We start from the raw sequence: 22,772 nt of genomic DNA, 5'->3' as shown, positions 1-22,772 counted from the left end.
AGGAGGGAGCGCTGGGACTTCGGAGCCTATGGGTGATGTCATCGCTCCTGGAATTCAGTCATTGTCAAACGCTCGCTCCTTTCCCCTGCAGCCGCTGCTCAGTGACGCAGGGGTTCACATGACCGAATGGAAACCGTCGAAAAAAGGTAAGTATACAGTTTTTTTTTTTACACAAGTTAAGCAGGATAGGTATAGGGAACATTTTTAACCACTAGCCAACAACGATATAGCAAAATGACAGCTACTGGTCGGCCAGTTCTGAGAGGGCATCATATGACATCCTCGGTTGATCGCGTCCGTTTCGGCACGCTCTGTGATTGCTGTGTCTTTTGGACACAGCTGATCACAGATCGGGGTAAAAAGACAGTTGGGCCTCCTTCACATGGTCTGTGTCCGGGCTCCGCTTTGTTCAGCGGGGATCGATCCGTCGATCCATGCTGAACTGGCAGATGACAGGTCTGTCTCTGCACACTGTACAGGGACTGACCTGTCAGAGTGCCGCTCTCCCCTATGGGGGATTGGATGACGACGGACTGTAGAGTCTGCTGTCACCCGATCCGATCTACCAGACGGATGGAAAATGGGGTTTTCCTCCGTCACACTTTGGCGGGTCGGATGTCACCGCTGACATCCGTTGCTCCATAGAGGAGCACAGAGCGCCTGTTCAGGCCCGCCTAAAAAACTGGCATATAATGTTTCTTTTATTTTTTTTTATTTTTTTTTCTTTCAACATTTTTGGTGTCCTCCGCAGTGGATGTGTATTTTCTAAATGTGGTTTAGAAGTGTTGCTCCAGGTAACTTTGGACTGTCTGTGTACTCTTCAGTGATTGTGATCTAAGCTGTTGCGACAGCTCTGTTCAGACACATTGAAGGGAATTTATAAAAACTGGGGCAGACAAAATCTGGAATAGCTTTGCATGGCAACCAATTGGCTTCTCTTTCATTTTCAAAGTTTAACTGAACGATCTGAAGATAAAATCTTATTGGTTGCACAGCTACTCCAGATTGTCCAGTGTTAATAAATTCTTCCTGCATACAGAGCTGATCTGAATGGCTCTGTACATTGTCATCACTGTGATGTCCAATCGCAGAGATAACAAAAATGTATTGTTTGTATCTGAAAGCCTACCTCTGCCTAGTCCTTGTACTTTACTCTGTTTCTCCTGCTGATCTTGTATAAATACATGATTCCGCTGACCGCCAAAGAAAGGGGAGGTTCACTGACAATCACATTGCTGCAAGGGGGTGTACACAAGGCAGCTGGGTAGGCTCTCATTGATTTGTTGCCAACTTAAGCCTAAATGCTGCTGCAGGATTGAAATTGGAGTTTAGCTGAACTCGTACGGTTTCATTCCCGCATGTCAGTCCAGCTTCAGGGGCGATTTTTAGAGACATGTGTGCGGGTTCCTGCATAGATGTCAAATCACACCCGAAGTTGTCAAAAATAGTACAGAAACTACTTTTGGGAATTAGTGCAGCGCCGCACTGTTTTGGGCTATGCTATTGCCGGCAATGGGCACCGATTTAACATGCCATATCGCATCAATGTGAACCTAGGGTAAAGCGTATTTGCAGTCATATGTGAGAACTCCCCCCCCCCACTACTATTGTGTTTGTGTTCCCATTCACATAGTATAACCAGAGATCTTTAACCCTTTTTAGGACAAGCAGTGTGCACGTTTAGTTTACAACTGATAATTAAAACCTGCCAGCACAGTACACATGGGGTTAATTGGGGTAAACCTAACTCCTCAGCCACCTCCCCAACTACTTGATTACTAACCTGTGTTGGGCTGCATTCATACAGGTGTTTAGCCGCATGGCAAAAATCCTGTTTGCTGCTTTGCCCTTCGTTATCAGGCAATTTTTCCAGTGCTTTGATAGTTTGGCAATCGCTTGATTCCTGCTTTTACTGTTTATTCCAAAATTAAACATTTCATCAAGCACCTCTTTCCTTGATACACATATATTTCCCAGGGGTAGGCAAGCTGCGGCACGCAAAGCCTCTTTTGCCGGCACTTGACTCCCTCCCCATCAGTAGAGTAGCGCAGGGAAGTGTCAGTGATGCATTCCTATTTCAGAATTCCCCACGCCGCACCTGCACTGAGGGGGGGGGGGGGCACGGTGCCCCCACACATTGTAGAAGATGGGGACCATTGTTTGATTATATAACTTTGTAGCTTTAATTGTCTACTTTTGTGATGAGGGAAAATATTGGGTGGGCAGGCCCTGTTTCCAGGAGGACGACTGTCTTGGCCACTGCTAAAGCCAATCACAGTCCTGCTAGCCCCGCCCACTATCTGGAGGAAGATGATTCACTTGGTTGCCACTACCAATCTCAGAAAGAAGGGATTTCACTGTGATTGAGAAAATCACAATCAGGTGACCGTTTGTGGAATTTCTGTTGAGCTTCTGGGAACTGTTGACATTATTCCTGAATTTTTGCATCACAACTGAACCCCTGCACTCTGTATCTCTTTAAGCCACAGCCAGTATTCATCACAATGAAAATCGCACCAAACCAGATCATAAGTTGGGGGGCCCAACTTATGATCCTGCACACAGGCCCACTGCTTTCATAAAATGCTCCTGACCTCATCTTTGCGCTTCCATTCCATATGCTTGTATGTGACATTGCATACAAGCACGTGGGGTGGATCAGCAGGATGAGTGTGCCAGGACAGGTACATGTGTTTCATCTCTGCTTCCTTTATGCATATCGTAGATAAGAGGGTACAGCGGTGGAGCAGGGAGGTACAATGGTGGAAGAGATGAGCGTTGGGCCAGATGAGCAAGGGGTACAGTGGTGGGTGAGACAGAACAGCACAGGGATACGGCGGTGGAGCAGATGTGCAGGGAGGTACATTGATGGGGCAGATGTGCAGGAGGGATGAAAAGGGGGTTCAGCGATGGGACAGAAAAGCAGGGGGGTACAGTGGTGGGACAGATGAGCAGAGGGGGTTCAGTGTTGAGGCAGAGGAGAAAGGAGGTACATTGGTGTGGCATTGGCACAGGGGGGTGCAGAGGTGGGGCAGATGTGCAGAGGAAAAAGGGGGTACATTGGTGGGACAGATTAGCAGAGTGTTACAGTGGTGGGGCAGAGGAAAAAGGAGGTACAGTGTTGGGACAGAAGAGCAAGGGGAACAGAAGTGGGACAGATGTGCAGGAGGTAGTCATTGGGCGGATGATTAAGGGGGTTACAGTGGTGGGGAAGATAAACGGATAACGTTCAGTGTTGGGACAGATGAGAAGATGGTGCATGGGGTGGGGCAGATGTGCATTGGGGGGGGTGAAGTGAATTGGGGCTGATCTAAAGTTTGGAGTTGCAGGATGGTAATTTCTCACTACTAAGGCTCCATTCACACCTAGGCAGACAAATTCGTGGCGTTTTGTCACCGCAAATCGCGGTACAAATAGCGGCGTTTTGTACCGCGATTTGCGGCGACAAAACGCCGGTATTGTCCGCCTAGATGTGCCCCAGATTGACCCCCTCTATGGAGATGGTTCCCATCTCCTAGCCGAATGCCGCCTGAAAAAAAGGTCCGGGATTTTTTTTCAGGCGGCAGGCGTCCGGCGTTCAGCGTGGAGATGTGAACCATCTCCATAGAGGGACATGTGTTTTCATCCCTCTGGCGGCAGCGGCGTAGCGCTACAGGCGTAAAAACGCCTAGATGTGAATGGGGGCTAAAGTAGTTTACAGCATTTTACTATAACAAATCCTTTTCATGATTGAGTGTGTGAAGTTGACAATATTTTTTGTTATAAAATCGGCACACAATTTCTTTGAAAACATTTTTCGGCACACTGTGCTCAAAGGGTTGCCTACGCCTGGTATTTTCTTTTGAATGTGTCACAGCTATTTTGCAACAATGTGAAAGTGTTGCTCTTTGAACTACCTGAATTTGTTGCACATGTTAAAATCAACACTTGAATTGTTACAAGGTTTTCATGCATTTGGCTTAGGACTTTGTATATATGGCCCTTTTGCCAGAGAAGTATTGTAGCTGGTTTGCTGAAGCCCTGTATATATTTTCTGAAAGCAGAAAACCTGTAGAATAAAATGGTGGGAGTTCCACACGTTGCATACTATATTTGTGAAATTGTTTATTAGGCTTATTTTTACTAGAGATGCACTCTGCTGCCAAATGATTGGCTGAAAGTAGGATTATCGGTATTTTACAGATAATGGCAAAAAGCGCACAATTTTACCGCAGGTTTTGTTGCGCGATTTGACTTTGATTTCTGACATGATTTTACCACTTTTACAGTGCGTTTTCATAGGTCATGTGACTCAAAAGGTTTAACATATGTGCAAATTTGATGCAATTTTTTTGGCCACGCTTTCAATGCATTTTAATGGGGAGATGTGTTTTTGTAACTGACCAAATATCCACCAAGAATGGGTTAAGCCAGGCAGTGGAATGCAGAAGTGCAACAGACCAGTGTGAAGATATACATAGTATTTTTAAAAAGTGGTTGTAAACCCTTATAACCACTTTTTGCTAAAGTTAAGGCTTACCTGTAGCTACCCCAGATATCTCCTAAACCTTTATGTTCTGATGTCGTCGGCGCATGCTCACTGGGGAAACTGAAGCAATGGCACCTATGTGCCGTAGCTTCAGTCCGTGTGCCATTGCCGGTGGCTGGCGCTCGCATGGAGTGACGTCACTGCGGCTCTGGCCAATCACAGCACCGTAAGTAACCCCCGGGAGAGATGTCGCTGCTGGGGGGGGGGGGGGGGACGAGGACCGCTGTGAGTGCTTCGATCTAAGGTAAATTATAATGAGCCAGTATGCTCATTGATATGCATACTAGCTCATCATTCCTTAGCAGGGGTCTCTCTTTCTCTCTTTCACTTGCTGGCAGAATGAAAAAACGTAACCACTTCTGGGCAATAAGGCCTTATACAGGCAGTTGATCCACTTTTTTACCACCCACCTAAAATTTTCTACCATGCCAGTTGGAGGGGTTTGTACACACTGCTGTCACTCGCTCATTGAATTCAATGTGACAACACTGGAACTGTGAGCAGAGCTTGGGATGGGGCATAGTGTACAAGCATTTTTACATATTTGACTATTTTAGAAAATAAATAAATGCTTATGCTCAAATCTGAATCAAAACGTACAAAAAAGAACAAGCTTTTAGGCAGAGAAATAAAAGCTCAAATGCCTGAGCTGCAGTGTGCATGAGTCCTTGTACATGGTACTCATATTGGAACGACGGTTATTCTAGCTCCCAGAATGCACTTCTAATCTCTTCAGATTTACTTTGTACATGTGTATAATACTGACCGGTAATGCAGATTTCTTTTTTTTTCCTTTCTTTTAATCATCCTTTATTTGATTTTAAACAACAAGGAAAACAGAGATTCACGAGTACAATCCAAAGAAAATAAAAAGAAACCAAACCCGAGGGGTATTCCTCTGGTTTAACCCCCTTTGATCACATATAACAGGAATAACCATTTGATTACCCATGGAAAGAAAACAAACATTTCAAAAACCATTTCCCCATCAAATTATTCTTCATTTATAACCAGGGGAAGGGAAAACAAATTACATTTTAAATTTTCTTATCCCTGTTTTTCCCCCTCCCTCACTCCTCAAGTCGGGGCTCTAACCCTGATAACACCTTTATTATCCCGTTTCGATTTCGTCCCCTTCATAGCGGGAAACCAAAATCCCGCCATGATTGGGACATTTCCCCTGTATCTCCTTGTTTACTTTACTTAACCCCCCCCCAATCCCTAACCCATCCCCAATACCCATTAAACCCAAAGAAACAAAGAAAAAAAAAAAAAAGAAAAAGCAGCGCCCCTGCCTGTCTCCCCTCCACGGACCCCGCAGCAGTCATCCCCCCTTCAGTCTACATCCATCAAGGCTTTCCCCTCCTCCGAATATCTGAATATGTTCCATTACGCCCATGTTTCCAAGTAAACCCTCCGCTTCTGCCTTGAGGTCCATACTATATCCTCCATTCTATTCAAGTTTTCAACTCTATTAAGCCACATCTTAATGGATGGGGCCCTTGTCTGTTTCCACAGCCCTGGATTACAGGCCCGGGCCGCATTCAGGAGATGACACACCACTGATTTCCTGTAACGCCTCACTTTTTTTTCCTTTCTATAGTTGCTCATGTTTTACATGCCTGTGTGTAAAGGCACATTGAAAACGATGGGTTTTTCTTTTGTTAATCTGGCCGTTAGAAGCCAGGAAAGCAGCCGATCTATGTGTATGCATGTCCCACATGCATATGTAAACTGATTGCACCACATATTGGAGGTATTGCCTGAACATCAGAGCAAGAGCAATGATTCTAGTGCTAGACCTCCTCTGTGCATTGCCTATAGAGAATTTTAAGTACCATAGTTTGGCGCCATTCCACAGGCACACAATTTTAAAGCATGACTTGTTGGGTATCTAACTTGACATCTTTTATATATTGCCTAAAAATTGGGTATTGGTGTGCAATAAAAATAATTCAAGTATATTTTTTTTCCAGACAAATTTGAAATGCTGCACAAATGTGTGACATTTTAAAGTGGTTGTATAGTCCATATTTTTTTCCACTTTTACCTACAGGTAAGCCTATAATAAGGCTTGCCTGTAGGTAAAAAGGGGGAAAAAAAAAAGAAAAACCTTACGTTTTAGGAGATATTCCCTTCGCAATGAGCCGGTGACTGCAGCGGCGCATGCACACAGGGGATTCTCAGCTTAAGGCCCAGCAGACGCCGGACCTTGCCGTAAATAAGTCTCCCGTGCAAATGCGTGGGAGTGACGACATTGTGGCTCAAGCCATTCACATCGCTGGAGCCGCGATACCCGGAAGACACGCTGAGGCAACATGTCAGCTACCTCAGCGTGGACCAGGTAAGTTACTGACTCCTCGTTCTAAGGTAAGTATTTCATAATAAGCTAGTATGCGCTGCATACAAGCTCATTATGCCTTTTGCCTTCCAGGTGAGCAAAAAAAAGTTGTTATGGGACTATACCACCGCTTTAAATAGCAAAACAATAATTTTATTCTATAGGGCCTCTGAGGAGATTGAGATCTACTTCAACAACACTGAAGTCAAAGATCACCAGGCATAGTGTCATAGTGTCCTGTTGGGGCCGGTTCACACCAGAACGCAATGCCAGAAAGGCATGTTACATGTGTGTTTCCTGCACCGTGTTCAAAATGCACTGCCTTTGTGATCTACTGCGGGTGATGATACATTTTTTAACTCCAAATGTAGATCGCAAATGCACTGGACAATTTTTTTATTTTTTTTTTTTTTTAACAAGAGTGCAGGGTTCAGGAGTGCGTTGCGCTCAGTGCAGGGATCGTGAGTGGGGGGTGATGTGAAGGGTGGTAGAGGACACTGCTATGGGGATGGCCCTGTCCATAGCAGTGTCCCTCGCACCACCCCTGCCACGCGCATGTGTCTGTCGTAACCCCCCCCTCCGTCCTGAGTAAGGATGAGCTCTGGCTTGTTCGAAAGCCCCATGTGCAGAGCCCGCCAGGAAGTTGGTACGGCGCTGCACTAATCACAGGCAGTGAGACATTTCCCTTGATCTCTGCAGCCGGGCATTGGGAAAATGTCTCGCTGTCTGTGATTGGCTCAGTCCTGACTTCCTGGCGGGCTCTGCATGTGGAGCTTTCAAACACGCCAGAGCTCATCCTTAAAGCGGGGGTTCACCCTATCGACGGGAATTTTTTTTTTTTTTTTTATTTTACCTTAAAATCAGGCATTGTAGCGCGAGCTACAGTATGCCTGTCACAAATTTTTTACCGCCGTACTCACCTTGTAGTCGTCCATCGAAGATTCCGGGGAATGGGCGTGCCTATGGAGACGGAGGATGATTGACGGCCGGCTCTGGCGCGTCACGCTTCTCCGGAAATAGCCGAAATAGGCTCGGTCTTCACGACGCGTGCGCATAGCCTGTGCGCAGGCGCCGTGAAGAGCCGAGACCTACTCCGGCTGTCTTCGGGGAGAGTGACGTGCCAGGGCCGGCCGTCAATCATCCTCCCTCTCCATAGGCACGCCCATTCCCCGCGGGAGCCGGAATCTACGATGGACGACTACAAGGTGAGTACGGGGTTAAAAAAATCGGGACAGGCATACTGTAGCTCGTGCTACAATGCCTGTCTCGATGGTAAAATGTGTCGGGGGGGGGTGAACTACCGCTTTAATCAATATAATTTAGATTTGCAGCACTCCACCCAGTTGCCCAAGCTGTGAGGATGCATCTTTAGGCCTCATGCACACTGGACGTTAAAATAATGTTATAAAAACGCCAGTAGCTTTTGCAGTGAGTTTTTTTATTTTTTTATTTTTTTTTCCAACGTTTTTTCAATCACGTTTTTTTTTTTTTCAATGGATTAAAAATGAGTGACGTTTATCAGTGTTTGAGTGTTTTTACAGCTGAAAAACGTCTCTCAGAAGAACATCTACTGCCAAAAACAGCTGCTGTAAAAATGTCCAAAAACGTCCTGTGTGCATGAGGCCTTATAGATTGCTTTCCAGTCAATTCAGCCATAGTTGATGGTGTACCACCTGTTGTTCATGTCATGACTGTCTCTATACAGAATGCCCTGTTTGTTCTTTAGAGGGCTAGGCTTTATGATATTATATGGGTCTTAAGTAATGTATTTATATCTAAAGGACTTTTTTTTTTTTTTTTATGGATACAACCGTTTTTGTTTTGTCCCTGGCCAGTCATCAAAACATATACTGGTTAAAAGAAAAATAACTTTGTGCTTGCACTGTAACAAATCATTTTTCTGACACGGCTGCCTTTGTCTCAGGGCCAACTCCACTAATGTTTCAGATTTGTCACCACCTGTCATTCTCCACGTGGTCTGCTTGTCCACGAACTCCTTATTCACTTATCTAAAGCGTAGTAATCATTACTGTGCAGTGAATATTACTGCACAATAGATAAATATGAAGGGTTATATGGGAGGTTTCATGATGCATTTTGTTTGTGGTGGTGTTTTATACTTGTTGCACATAGTGTGGTTCTTGGGGTGCTTTTTAAACTTCCTTCACACATGCCTCTGCTTTCCTAGGACTGCTAAAATACAGACATGTTGCATTTTATCGCAGCACGCTGTGCCTCGTTGCATGGCATTATACAGCAGTGTAGCCTATCACACTGCTGTACGTTGCCATGAATGAAGTGTACATTTGTACACTTCACATGTTTTCAGAAAAACTCTTCATTGCAATGTGAATGGAGCCTTAAGCTGGCCATAGAGGAGTAGAACTTTTGAATGAAAATTAAAACGTTCATTCAATATAATTTTTTAATTGACCCATCACTGTCAGAAATTTTCGAACGGTCATCAATGTTTTTCCGATCCTTTTTCAGCATTAAAACATAATTATTTCAAAGTGATTGCATTGAAAAAATTCCAACATGACAGATTTCTTTTATTTTTATTTTTTTGTGTTTAAATAGTGGACAATGGTGACTATTGTCCACTATTTAACCAAAGAAAATAAACATGGCTCCACCCACCCGGCTACACCATTTATTCAGAGTCCTGTGAATCTGAGAACTAAAAGTAGCCTTTGCGGCTGTTGGCTTATTCTTTATGAACTACCAGGGCACTGTTGAGCGCTTTAGCTAGTTCATTGATTGTATCCACAATGACAGGAAGAAATCTACTGATCACAGGTGCAATGCTTTGCAGACTCCTTGTAACAAAAATAAAATGTTTATACATGCAAAAAAGTGAGTACACCCCTCACATTTTTCTAAATATCTTATCTTTTTCATGTGACAACACTGAAGAAATGACACTTTACATTGTATCAAAGTAGTGAGTGTACAGCTTGTATAACAGTGTAAATTTGCTGTCCCCTCAATAACTCGACACATAGCCATTCATGTCCAATTTTCCCTGGTGCGAATGGGGAGCAGGTCTGTCGAATTTGGTTCGCACCCTCTCCCTTTTAAAAATAATTGTTGCTCTACATAAAGATGGCCTGGGCTATAAGATTATTGCCAAGACCCTGAAACTGAGCTGCAGCATGGCGGCCAAGACCATACAGTGGTTTAACAGGACAGGTTCCACTCAGAACAGGCCTCGTCATGGTCGACAAAAGGAAAATGAGTGCACATGCTCAGCGTTCATATCCAGAGGTTGTCTTTGGGAAATAGACGTATGAGTGATGGCCGCATTGCTGCAGAGATTGCATGGGGTGGGGTCAGCCTGTCAGTACTCGGACCATATGCCGCACTCTGCATAAAATTGGTCTGCATGGCTGTCGTCCCTGAAGGAAGCTTTTTCTACAGATGATGCACAAGAAACCCCACAAACAGTTTGCTAAGGACATGGATTACTGAAAGCATGTCCTGTGGTCTGATGAGACCAAGATAAACTTACTTGGTTCAGATGGTGTCAAGCGTGTATGGTGGAAACCAGGTGAGGAGTACAAAGACAAGTGTGTCTTGCCTACAGTCAAGCATGGTGGTGGGAGTGTCATGGTCTGGGGCTGCATGAGTGCCACCGTCACTGGGGAGCTACAGTTCATTGAGGGAACCATGAGTACCAACATGTACTGTGACAACTGAAGCAGAGCATGATCCCCTTCGTTTGGTGACTGGGCTGCCGGGCAGTATTCCAACATAACGACCCCAAACACACCTCCCAGACGACCACTGCCCTGCTAAAGAAGCTGTGAGTAAAGGTGATGGACTGGCCAAGCATGTCTCCAGACCTAAATCTTATTAAAGAGGAAGTAAACCCTCTGAAAGCGTTAAAAAAAAAAAGAAAAGAGAAAGGCATAATGAGCTAGTATGCATAGCATACTAGCTCATTGTGAATTAATTACCTGACATCGATGCCCCTGTAGCGACCCTCGTTCCTCTCCACGCCGCCATGATATCCGTAGTGACTTCCGGGTATCGCTGCTCTGGCGCAGTGATGACGTCTCTCCCGTGCATGCGTGTGGGAGCTGTATACTCCCTTTTGTGAGCTACTGGGGTTGTTTTACTAAAGGGAAATCCACTCTGCACTACAAGTGCACTTGCAGGTGCCGTCGCTGTAGATCTGAGGGGGAACATCTGAAATTAGGGGAAGCTCTGATGATTTTATCATCCAATCATGTGTAAGCAAAAATGCTGTGTTTTTTTTTATTTTTTTTCACACTTGCATTTCCCCCTCAGATGTTCAGCGACTGCACTTCCAAGTGCACTTGTAGTGCAAAGTGGATTTTCCTTTTCGTTAATAACCCCCCAATGTGTGTATGTATTTATTATGAATCCTTTTATTCGAAGCATGTAGTTCCACCCAAAAATGGAACTTCCGCTTTAAGTACTCATGAACCCCCTGACATGCCACAATTGGCATGTTATAATTTTTTGGTGGGAGCGGGTACCTGGTTGTACCCAGCTCCCACTTCCTCCCCTGGCGCCGAGGAGATCACCTCTCTCCCTGCAATCTTCTGGGACACGTCACAGGTCCCAAAAGATTACCCAGCCATTCAAGACAGACAAGCGACTCGTGCAAGCACAGTGCGCACCCTCCTGTGAAGCTGCAAGTTGTCGTAGCCAGTCGCCCAGACCTGCAATGCCAGTGCGGTGGAGAGGAGGAAGAGAGAAACGAGGCTTCAGGCAGCCGCATCACTGGACCATGGGACAGGGCAGTGTCTGTTTATTAAAAGTCAGCAGCTACACTATTTGTAGCTGCTGATTTTTAACTAGGTGGAACTCCACTTTAAAGAGGAGTTCCAGCCTTTAAAAAAATAAATAAGTAAATGTCAGCAGTAGAATACTGTAGCTGACTCCTTTTTTTTTTTTTTTTTTTTATTATATTATAAGGACTCTTTACCTGTTCAGGGATCTCCTGATGTCGGCACCCCAAGGCGATCCGTCCATTTTTTAATTTTTTTTTTATTTTCTTTTTTTAGCAGACATTTTGTGATAAGCGCCTAAGCCACATTAGCCCAAGAGATCCCTTTGCTACTTCTGGGTCAGCTCCTTACTCATGGGACAGAGGTGAAAGTGTATTTCCTTTGTTTAGTAAGGAGGCAGACCGGTTACATTTGATACTTTAATGCTAAACCAAAAATATGCCCACAGCCTGGCTGTAACGTTTGGAAAATGTGCATAAATCCTAAAACTCGTTGACAGGTAAACTGTTTGTAAAATACACACACACACACACACACACACACACACACACACACACACACACACACACACACACACTCTCTTTGCCTGGAGTTCTGCTATGTCCTGCATCACATATTCAAGCGGAGAATAATATGGCATTAATACAGCTTGCTGAAAGAGTTCTTATTTGCATGGTAGATATGATATGAATAAAGCCAATGAATTGCTGAGTGATTATCCAATCTGATGTCCCTGGAGTGGAAAGACAATCCTGGCACCTGAAAACAGAGCACCCCATGTAATGGGCAACTTTTTAGAGCAAAGGCTGCATTTGCGTTCCTAAGCACATGGTTGACAAGTGTGCTCCTGCAAAATGTCGGCCTCAGTCCGTTCACACTGAAATGCAGCGTGGGAAAGCAGTGTTCCCGCACCACGTTCCAACCGCAACACCCCTTTGATCTGCTGTGTGGTCATTTCAAGTTCACGCTTGCCAAATGCAAGTTGAAAAAACGCATTGTGTTGGCCCGCACTAAATCAAGTGGTATAAAAGTATTGTGTTGCAGTTGCATGTTTCAAAAAGTAGTGCATGCACTACTTTTATGTGCAGTGTGACTTCAGACCATTCAAAATTAGATGGGGCTGAAATTGCACTGCACATAACTGCATGTGATGCGTACAGTAACCAGCATTCCTGTGTGCTTCACATGCAGTTTCTAGTGTGAATGGGCCCTTATTCTGAGACCCACCTCCAAAATTTGTCTGTCTTCGGATTAAAATGTGAAATTTATCAGATAATTTTTTTGGTTGCATCTAAAGCATTTGAGGTGTCTAATTCAGGCCCTTTTCATATATAAAGAGTTTCTATTTAAATATCTGCTCTGTGAAAGGATATTGCACAGTGCAGTTCCTTTACCTCCTTTTCATTTCTCCGCTGGTGCTGTCTGCTCCTTCTCCAAGTGCTCCCTCAGCAAGCCCTGTGCTAAGGAGGCACCCATGCGGGCATGCTCCCAAACCGACTGTGTGTGTTCATGGATATACGGCGCGGCTCAGCCACACACCCTTCTTCACTAACCTCGGCATCTGCTGCTACCTGAGTCTCCTGTGAGAGGAGAGGGTGGGGGGGGGGGGGCATGAAGAGGACCCGGGTTAGTGTTTTGGGGGCAGGGAGTAGATATTACTTTTGTATTCTAATGCAGAGAATGGTAGAAGGTAAATCTTGTGTTTAGAACCATTTTTAAATGTTAAGCTCTTTGAAGGCACAATATGTAAAGTGCTAGATAAATACTTGTAACAAATGTAAAATAAAGCTGATATTCAGAGTAACCGACCAGTGCTGAGTCTCAGGAGGTGAGGAGGGATGGAGCATGGCTCCCAACTCCTCAATCCCACACGTATGCTTACACTTAGGAAGGACCTGATGTGCAGGTTGTGTGCTGACACTTGACAGTTTCTTCTTGTTCTGACCAGACCTGGTAAGAACAGTAATGTGTGACTGATTATGGGAAGATCATATAGGATAGAATATTGGATGGTGTTATCATGCTCACAATGTTTATCTTTTTCCTCTCTTGTGACAGATGTGATGCAGATCCTACAGCTCTTGCGAATTATGTTATTGCCTTGGTCAAGAAGGACAAGTCAGATGAGGAGCTTAAGGCCATTTGTGCTGACCAGTTGGATGTTTTCCTACAAAAAGGTAAAGGGGGATGTGTGTGTGTGTTTTCTACTTAACATTTTTTTTTTTTTTTTTATCTTTTCATAAACCATTGTGTTATGTGGGCATTGAAAGGGCAGCATCACATGGACACATGCAGTACAACTGCAGTGGGCGGTCCATAACTAGTTAATCACAAAAGTGGATGGACACAATTGCAAGTCCTTTGGCAGATAAAACATTTGACATACAGTATGTGATTCTCAGCTGTGTATTTAGCCACTGGATTTCTTTTCAGGTGTTGTATAGAAATCCAACACTCCCAAGTACGTTTTGTGCTTTTAAGTCTTTCCCTTTCTTGTCGAACTTCGGTGATGAGTCCTTATGCAGTGCAGCTGCGCGATTAATTGTTAAACTGCGATTCAACTGCCCCCTCACAATCTTGATAAAGAATTTCCCCGATTCATGTTAAACAAGTGCAGAGCCATTCCCTGCTCAGAGCTGTCAAAAGGAAAAAAGAAAAATGAATTAAATGTCAACAGCGATAAAGAGAAACAATGTGTCCCTCGGTTCTTTTAGATCACAGGAATGAACTTCCGTCTGTAAATGAGGTCAGTGTGCCCACTTTTGAAAGTTTCGCACGTTTTACTGAAACTTTTTTTTTTTTTTTTACAGGTCACCAATGTAAAAAGCAGATAAATGCCTGTAATTTGCCCCAAAGAAGCTAATGTTCTTTTTTGATCTTAAGGTGTTTTTCAGGCGTTTTGCTTCAGGTGACAAAATGCTCAGATGTGAACAGTTTTTTTTGCGAGAAAATTGCTTAGAACCCCCAGAATCAAGATTTAATTGCTCAGAATAAAGATCATGACTCTTGGCATAACATCATCTTTCACATTATACAAACAAAATTGGGCTAAGTTTAGGAAAAAATTACTTGAATGAGTTAAAAAAAAAAAAAAAAAAACTTCACAAATTCAGTGTGACATAAAATATTGCAACGATCTCCATTTTATTCTCTAGGGTCTCTGCTTAAAAAAAAAAAAAAAAATTCTAATAGATATATATCCCTATTATATTAGCAGTGACCCCTGTGAATAAAATGACTATCGTTGCAATATTTTATGTTGCACTGTATTTGCTTATGAAAGAGCACTTCACAACTTTGTTAGGGCAAAAAATATACTTCAATCAGTTTAAAAAAATAAAAAATTGGCACTTTTTTTTTTTTTTTTTTTGTATATTGTGAAAGATGTTATGCCGAGAATCGTGATCTTTATTCTAAGCAATTAAATTGTGATTTTTATTTTATCCAGAACTGTGCTGCTCTACTTTTGTTAAGGGGTACTGTAAATCAAGGCCAGTGTGATGCTGCACACTGGGGGAACTTACAGAAAGTGGGTTGTCACTAGAAGTCATTTTAACCTGGATGAGCAACAGGTCTGGACTATGAAGCAGTAAGTCTATAGGACAATGGAGGGGAGATAAGTATGTGTGTGTGTGTGTGTGTGTGTGTGTGTGTGTGTGTGTGTGTTTTTTATTTATTTTTTAAATCTGAAGTTGGTCTTTAAAGCATTTTAGAGAAGATACTTGGTATATTGTTGGCTATTCAACATTTTAAGGGAAAAGGTTATGTGTAACTAAATAGGTCTCATAATGTATGAGTGGGTGTGTGGTTTCATTCTTGTGAAAATGGTTAAGAACAGAGCAAAACAAATGAAAGCTTGTATTCCCGATCGTGTTATTGAAATGTCAAAGATTTTCTCCTATTATGATCGGTAATCTTTCTGTGTGGGGGTTTTTTGTTTTGTTTTTAAAACCTCATGCATGTTGATAGATGACCCTGGCCTATTTTAGCACATACCTATTAAGGCTTCATGTACACAACTTAGTTTGGTCGCGGAAAATGTAAAACGCCACAAAATGGCACTGCAATTTTACCACGACTGGCAGAACAATCATTCAGGATAGGGAGGTTGAACCTCCCCTAACCGCAGCAGATTCTAAACTCTTGTAAAAACCTGTGTGTGCAGCATGCATTTCACCGTATGACACTGTATTTTTGACAAATGTGTTTGACCTGTTTTGTATTATGTGCTTTAAATGAATAAAGTTGGTTTTTCCAAGTAAAAAAAAAAAACCTGTGTGTGCATGGACAGTGACACATAGGCTTTTATGGAGTTGCGTTTAGGAGCTTTGGCAAAAAAAATGCCAAAAGCTCCTAAACTCACGTTTAGAAGCGGTAGTGTACATGAGCCACAACAATTTGAGAAGCCAGTTTGTGGGAGCAGACTGTAAGATGCTTAAAGTGATTTGTAAAGACAAAGGATTGTCTCGGTTGCCCATGACTCTCCTCCACATTGGCTGAGACAGCAGTGCTAATGAGAAGAGTGTGCGGGGATGGGCCGTGGCTCAGTGTCTGAGTGGACAAAGGGAGCTGTGACTCAGCTTGGGTGCCCCATGGCAAGCTTCTTGCTGTGGAGGCACTTAACAGGAGGGGCCAGGCGTGCTGAAGAGGGACCTGAGAAGAGGATCTGTTCAAAAACCACTGCATAGGGCAGGTAGGTGTAACATATCTGTTATTTTTAACCGTAAAATCCTTGTTAGATTTTTGTTTTTCGCCATTTATGTCCCCATTGGAAGATTTTTTTTTTTTTTTTTTTTTTCTTTTCTGGGGACAACCCTAAGTTTGGGTTTTTCTTGTACTTTTACTTTCAATGATAATGGTAAACAGGACAAATAGAGGCCGAGTCTCCCTAATGGGGGCACTGACAGCAATAAAAACAGGCGCTTTCTAATCCCTCGCCACTCTATCCAAAAAAAAATTTGCCTTTTTTTTTTTTTTTTTTGGTATATTTTATCAGGTAAAAAAAAATTATTGAACCTTTCTTTTCCTTTCTTAGAGACAAATGAATTTGTGGATAAACTCTTTGAAAGCCTGAACACGGGAAGCTACCTTCCTCCTGAAGAATCTATAAAAGCTGAGGAAAGAGAGGAAGCTTCTGAGTGTCGTCATATGGTTATGCCAGGTTCTCTGCAGGTGAGGGTTTGATAAGATTTGTTATCTATTGATGTTAAATAGAGCGGTGTTAATGTAACTTTTTTTTAAAGGCATGCTTCAAAACTGCACAATCTCAAAGCACTCCATTCTAAAATGGAAGACTTTGCTAGTATGCAGATTTTTTTTTTCCAGGCGGATCTCTATCCAAAATCTCATGGAATTACTCAGATGGGGCATACACATGGTCGGATTTTCCAATGGAAAAAGTCTGTCTGACTTTTTCCATCGGAAATTCCGATTGTGTGTGTGTACGGGGCTTTATGCTATGCTCTCATTATGTATACACCCCAATTTTTTTAAATTATATCCAAGAGCTGCTGCTGGGGTAAATATGTATGTAAATCCCCTGTAGATTTGTTCAGATATATACTTCAACTCAAATCAGTTCCATAGAAATGGATAAACTTATCTTACAATCCCAGCCTGTATATCTGTCCCCTTTGTGAACACAATAGCAGTTTTCTTTTCTTCTACTAAGTCTGTTGAACATCACATGTTTGGTGTGTGTGTGTGTGTGTGTGTGTGTGTGTGTGTGTGGAGCTTGCAGCTACATACTGCAGCACGGCGCCATGTTACTCCCCTCCCTGGCCCTATGTGAAAAAGTAATTGTCCTCTCCCATGCCGAATCATGAATGAAGTGCGATTAACCACAGTTTTTGGGAAAGCAGAGTTAAATTTCACTTGCCACACCCATACCTGATTACTGTCAGACCTGTTGAATTAAGAAATTTAATAAATAGAAGCTGTCTGACAAAGTGAAGCACGCTAACGGATCACAAAAATCAAGAACAGATTATAAACAAACATGTATCGGTTTAGGAAGGGTTTCTAAGGCTTTGGATCTCTAGTGAACCACGGGGAGAGCCATTATCCACAAATGGAGCTAACTTGGAACAGTGGCCAGCCTACAAAAATTAATCCAAGAGCATGACGACGACTCATCCAGTAGGTTAGGAAAGAACCCAGAACCACATCTAAAAAAACTGTAGGGCCTCACTTGCCTCAGGTAAGAACAATGGTCATGATTTAATAAGAAATAGACTGGGCAAAAATGGCATCCATGGGAGAGTTCAAGGCCAAAGTCCCTGCTGACCAAAGAACACAAAGGCTCACTTTACATTTACCAAAAAACATCTTGATTATCCCCAAGACTTTTAGGCAAATAGTCTGTGGACTGATAAGACAAAAATTGTACTTTTTGGAAGGTGTGCGTCCCGTTACATCTGACATAAAAGTAATACAGTATTTCATAACAAGAACATCATACCAACAGTCAGACATGGTGATGGTCTGGGGCTGCTTTGCAGCTTCAGGACCTGGACAACTTGCCATAATTGATGGAACCATTAATTCTGAGCTCTATCAAATTCCTGAAGGAGAATGTCTGGCTATCAGTTCGGGACCTCAAGCTCAAGTGCACTTGAGTTATGCAGCAGGACAATGATCCGAAACACAACAGCAAGTCCACCTCCAAATGCTTCAAACAAAGCAAAATTTAGGTTTTGGAGTGGCCTAGTCAAAGCCTGGACTTAAATCCAATTGAGATGCTGTATCATGACCTTACACAGGCCTTTCATGCTGGAAAAACCGTAGTGACTGAAAACATTTATGCAAAGAAGAGTGTAACAAAATTGCTCCACAGTAATGTTAGACTCGTTGCCAGTTATCGCAAACGATTGATTGAAGTTATTGACGCCAAGGGTTATTGGGTTTAGGGGGCAAGTACTTTTTCACATATAGCCAGGCAGGTTTGCCTTAATAAAATGAAACCATCATTTTAAAAACTGCATTTTGTATTTACTCAGGTTATCTTTGTGTAATAATATTTGATCTGAGTCATTGAAGTGTGACAAATATACAAAAATCAGAAAGGGGTAAATACTTTTTTCAGAGCTGTGTGTTATATATATATATATATATATATATATATATATATATATATATATATATATATATATATATATATATATATATATATATATATATTTCTCTTTTCACGTGACAAAACTGAAGAAATTACACTTTGCTACAATGTAAAGTAGCGAGTGTACAGCTTGTGTAACAGTGTGAATTTGCTGTCCCCCGCAAAATAACTCCACACATAATGTCTAAACCACTGGCAACAAAAGTGAATACACCCCTAAGTGAAAATTTCCAAATTGGGCCCAATTAGCCATTTTCCCTCCCAGTGTCATGTGAATTTTTGCTCTACATAAAGATGGCCTAGGGCCCTGGGCTATAAGAAGATTGCCAAGTGCTCAGCATCATATCCAGAGGATGTCTTTGGCAAATAGATGTCTGAGTGCTGCCAGCATTGCTGCAGAGGTTAAAGGGGTGGGAGGGTCAGCCTGTCAGTGCTCAGACCATAGGCCGCACGCTGCATCAACTTGGTCTGCATGGTTGTCTTCTCAGAAGGAGGCCTCTTTTAAAGATGATGCACAAGAAAGGATGCAAACGGTTTGCTGAAGACAAGCAGACTAAGGACATGGATTACTGGAAACATGTTCTGTGGTCTGATGAGACCAAGATAAACTTTATTTGGTTCAGATGGTGTCAAACGTGTGTGGTGACAACCAGGTAAGGAGCACAAAGACAAGTGTGTCTTTCCTACAGTCAAGCATGGTGGTGGGAGTGTCATGGTCTGGGGCTGCATTGAGTGCTGTGGCACTGGGAAGCTACAGTTCATTGAGGGAACTATGAATGACAACATGTACTGTGACATACTGAAGCAGAAAATATCCCCCCCCCCCTACCTGGAGACTGTGCTGCAGGGCAGTATTCCAACAAAGATCCCAAACGCACCTCCAAGATGACCACTGCCTTGCTGCTAAAGAAGCTTAGAGGACTGGCCATGCATGTCTTCAGACCTAAATCCAATGAACATCTGTGGGTCATGCTCAAAAGAAAGTTGGCTCCGTGTCATGTCGTCATGGAGGATTGGAAGAGGACTCCAGTGGCAACTTGTGAAGCTCTGGTGAACTCCATGCCCAAGAGGGTGGTGGCCACACAAAATATTGTCCCTTTGGGCCCATACACGTACGTCTTCATGTATGTGTTATGTCATTTCCTCCCCCCCCGTGTCCAAATCCTCATCGTGTGTGTGTGTGTGTGTGTGTGTGTGTGTGTGTATAACCCGAAATGTAGACCTGCGTCCCCCAATTAAAGGATTTTTCTTACGTACAAAGATCATGTTGGGCAAAGGTGGACTAGTGACAGTTCTTGTACATTTAATAATTGTTCCTGGATTGTTAATATTTGAAGGGATGAATAATTATGTAATGCTTCCCTACTTTTTTTTTTTTTTTTTTTTTTTTTTTATATACCGTCAGGAATCTTTGGAGGAAGAGCGGGAAAACAGAAAAAGGAAGCCACCAAGTCCTCCAAGAAATCGTTCAGATTCTATTGAGAGGAGGTAAGAATGTTTCTTCTGTCATATTGTTTGTCTATAAAAAACAAAAGGTAATGAATATCCAAGTTTATTAGTTAAAAATGTTTTTCTTAATAGTGCAGTAAAGGATGGAGTATTCATTATCCTGGGTTATATGCTGCCACCTTCAAGTGATATAACCCCTTCCACTCCCAACTAGCCTAATTATTTTTACTAGTGACCTTGGATGTGCCTGTTCTCTCTCCTGAGAAATTCCTTGTTTTTATATGGAGGCTTTGGGTTTCAAAGTTACTTCTGTCATGTTCCTAGCTGCATTATCTTTCTGCAGCCTCTGGGTCAGTTGATTCCATGGTTGAGGGACTGTACTCAGACCCAGTCTGGATTAAGATGTAACTTCGCACGACCGCGCAATTGTTAGTTAAATCGACACAGTCCCGAATCGCAAAAACTGGCCAGGTCCTTTACCTGCCTAAAGGTCTGGGTCTTAAGTAGGGGTGGAGCGGATCGTCATTGATCCGCACGGATCAATGACTTCGGATCGGCACACACGTGATCCGCGGCGTGCCATGGGACTGCAGAGCAAAGCTGTAAAAAACACTTTGAAATTGTCTCCGCTCTGTTCGCACACAGCCCTGCCTGCTCATAACCACGCTGTGATAGACAGAATGCGTGTCCAATGCGCTGATGTGTTCTGTCTATCACAGCATGGCGTTAGGAAGGAGGTGGGGCTGTGTGCGAGCAGCGTGAAGACGTTTTAACATACATCGGTTAGTTGGTTTCTAGCAGAGAATGTGCTGGTGTCCGTCCGTTCCCAAACACACACCTCTCCCGGCTGATTCTGTCCCCCCCCCCCCACCTGCAGAGTCTCCGTCCCTGCCACACATAGCGCACAGTGAGAGGGGTGAGCTGTGCTCTTCCCATCTCAACTGTGAGGACTGTTTTTGGAGGCGACATGGTCAACAAAGAGAACCTGTTGCCTCCAATTGCTATGACACAGGGAATTGTTTTCTCTTGTGTGATAGCAAAGTTAAATGTAAAAAAAATAAGAAATAATAATTCAATTAATAAAATATGTAATTAAAAAGTAAAGAAGAAAAGTAATATTAAAAATAAGAAAATTATACAAAAAAAAAAAGTAAAAACGACAAGCTACAAAAGAAAGTGATAATGTAATAAAAAATAAAAAAAATACAAATAATATTTGAACTAACCGTGCCATCCAATTGCTATTCTCCGGGGGGTGGTTTGGTTGGTGGGGAGGGGGTGCATTGCAGAACCTGGCCTTGGGGTGGCCCTGCTGGCTGCCCTCTCACTTCCTCCGCCCTGGTGAGGCGGCAATTTGGGGCACAGTGAGGCGGCAAATTTTTTATTTATTTTTTGCTGATCCGAAAAATGATCCGATCCGTGACTCTGATTCAAGGAACAATCTGAACCGTGAGTTTTTTGATCCGTTGCACCCCTAGTCTTAAGTGGTTGAGCCCAGCCGTGATATAGGGAACGACTATCAGACGTCCATGTCCAGCCCTGCCCCCCTACAGTTAGAAACACACATGAGGTCACACTTAACCCCTTCAGCCCCCCTAGTGGTTAACCCCTTTACTACCATTGTCGTTTTTGGTAAAAAAAAAAAAATAGGTTGAATTCGTATCGGCATAAACTGAGGGATTTTTTTTTAAATCTTTTTGGGGGATATTTATTATAGCAAAAAGTAAAAAATATAGCTTTTTTCAAAATTGTCGCTCTATTTTTGTTTATAGCGCAAAAAATAAAAAACGCAGAGGTGATCAAATACCACCAAAATAAAGCTCTATTTGTGGGGGGAAAAAAGCCTGCCAATTTTGTTTGGGAGCCACGTCGCACGGCCGTGCAATTGTCAGTTAAAGCGACGCAGTGCCAAATTGCAAAAAGGTGCAAGGTCCTTAACCTGCTTATTGGTCCGGGTCTTAACTGGTTAAAGGGGCTAGCACAGCAATACAAAAAAGTCTACCTGGCCTTCAGCTGTTAAGCGTACCTGGCAAAGACCGCAGTCACCCCTCACTCCACTATGGCTGTTGGTATTCCGCCGGGGACAGTGTAGCACCTGTTGTATCTGTTTGGGGTGTACTGTTAGAGTAAAATAAGAAGAGTTGGATTAACTAGAAATAACAGCTGTTGCCAATTTTGGGTGTAAGGTCCCTTTCACAAGGGGCAGATTCCGTTTTGACGGACTCCACTTGCCCAGCAGGGATTGCTCTGCTGAGAGCAGGTGGATGACAGGTCTGTCCGTCTCGACTCTGCACAGTAAGCAGAGACAGAGTCCTGCTCTCCTCTATGGGGAAATCTGATGAAAAACGGACTGCTTGTCTGTTTTTCATCCATCCGGTGGCTTTGATTAAAAAATAGTATTTTGCTGGCAGGATCAGATATAGTGGCGGACATGTCGCCACCGACACTTGCCGCTCCATAGGGGTGAATCAGACAGCCCATGTGAAAGGGGCCTAAGTGCTTCCTTTTTGCCCTCTAAACATTTTGTGCTTTTATTGTCCCTATGTTGTTTAGGCCTGTTGGCATTTGCTGTGTTGC

General features: G+C 43.1%; 1 protein-coding gene across 3 annotated transcripts in view; it reads left to right on the top strand.

The window, feature by feature from the left end:
- RBM27 (RNA binding motif protein 27) overlaps window positions 1–22,772 on the top strand; it is a 152,131-nt gene that overhangs the window by 3,747 nt on the left and 125,612 nt on the right. For all 3 annotated transcript variants that reach the window (XM_040344582.1, XM_040344581.1, XM_040344583.1), the window contains exons 2-4: window positions 13,688–13,806; window positions 16,665–16,801; window positions 20,152–20,234. In XM_040344582.1, coding sequence (XP_040200516.1) covers window positions 13,688–13,806; window positions 16,665–16,801; window positions 20,152–20,234 — 339 coding nt within the window. The remainder of the gene's footprint in view (window positions 1–13,687; window positions 13,807–16,664; window positions 16,802–20,151; window positions 20,235–22,772) is intronic.

Source organism: Rana temporaria, chromosome 3 (assembly GCF_905171775.1).
Source record: "Rana temporaria chromosome 3, aRanTem1.1, whole genome shotgun sequence".
Taxonomy (NCBI): domain Eukaryota; kingdom Metazoa; phylum Chordata; class Amphibia; order Anura; family Ranidae; genus Rana; species Rana temporaria.
Note: the sequence above shows the minus strand (reverse complement) of the source record. Positions and strands in the feature narration are given on the sequence as shown.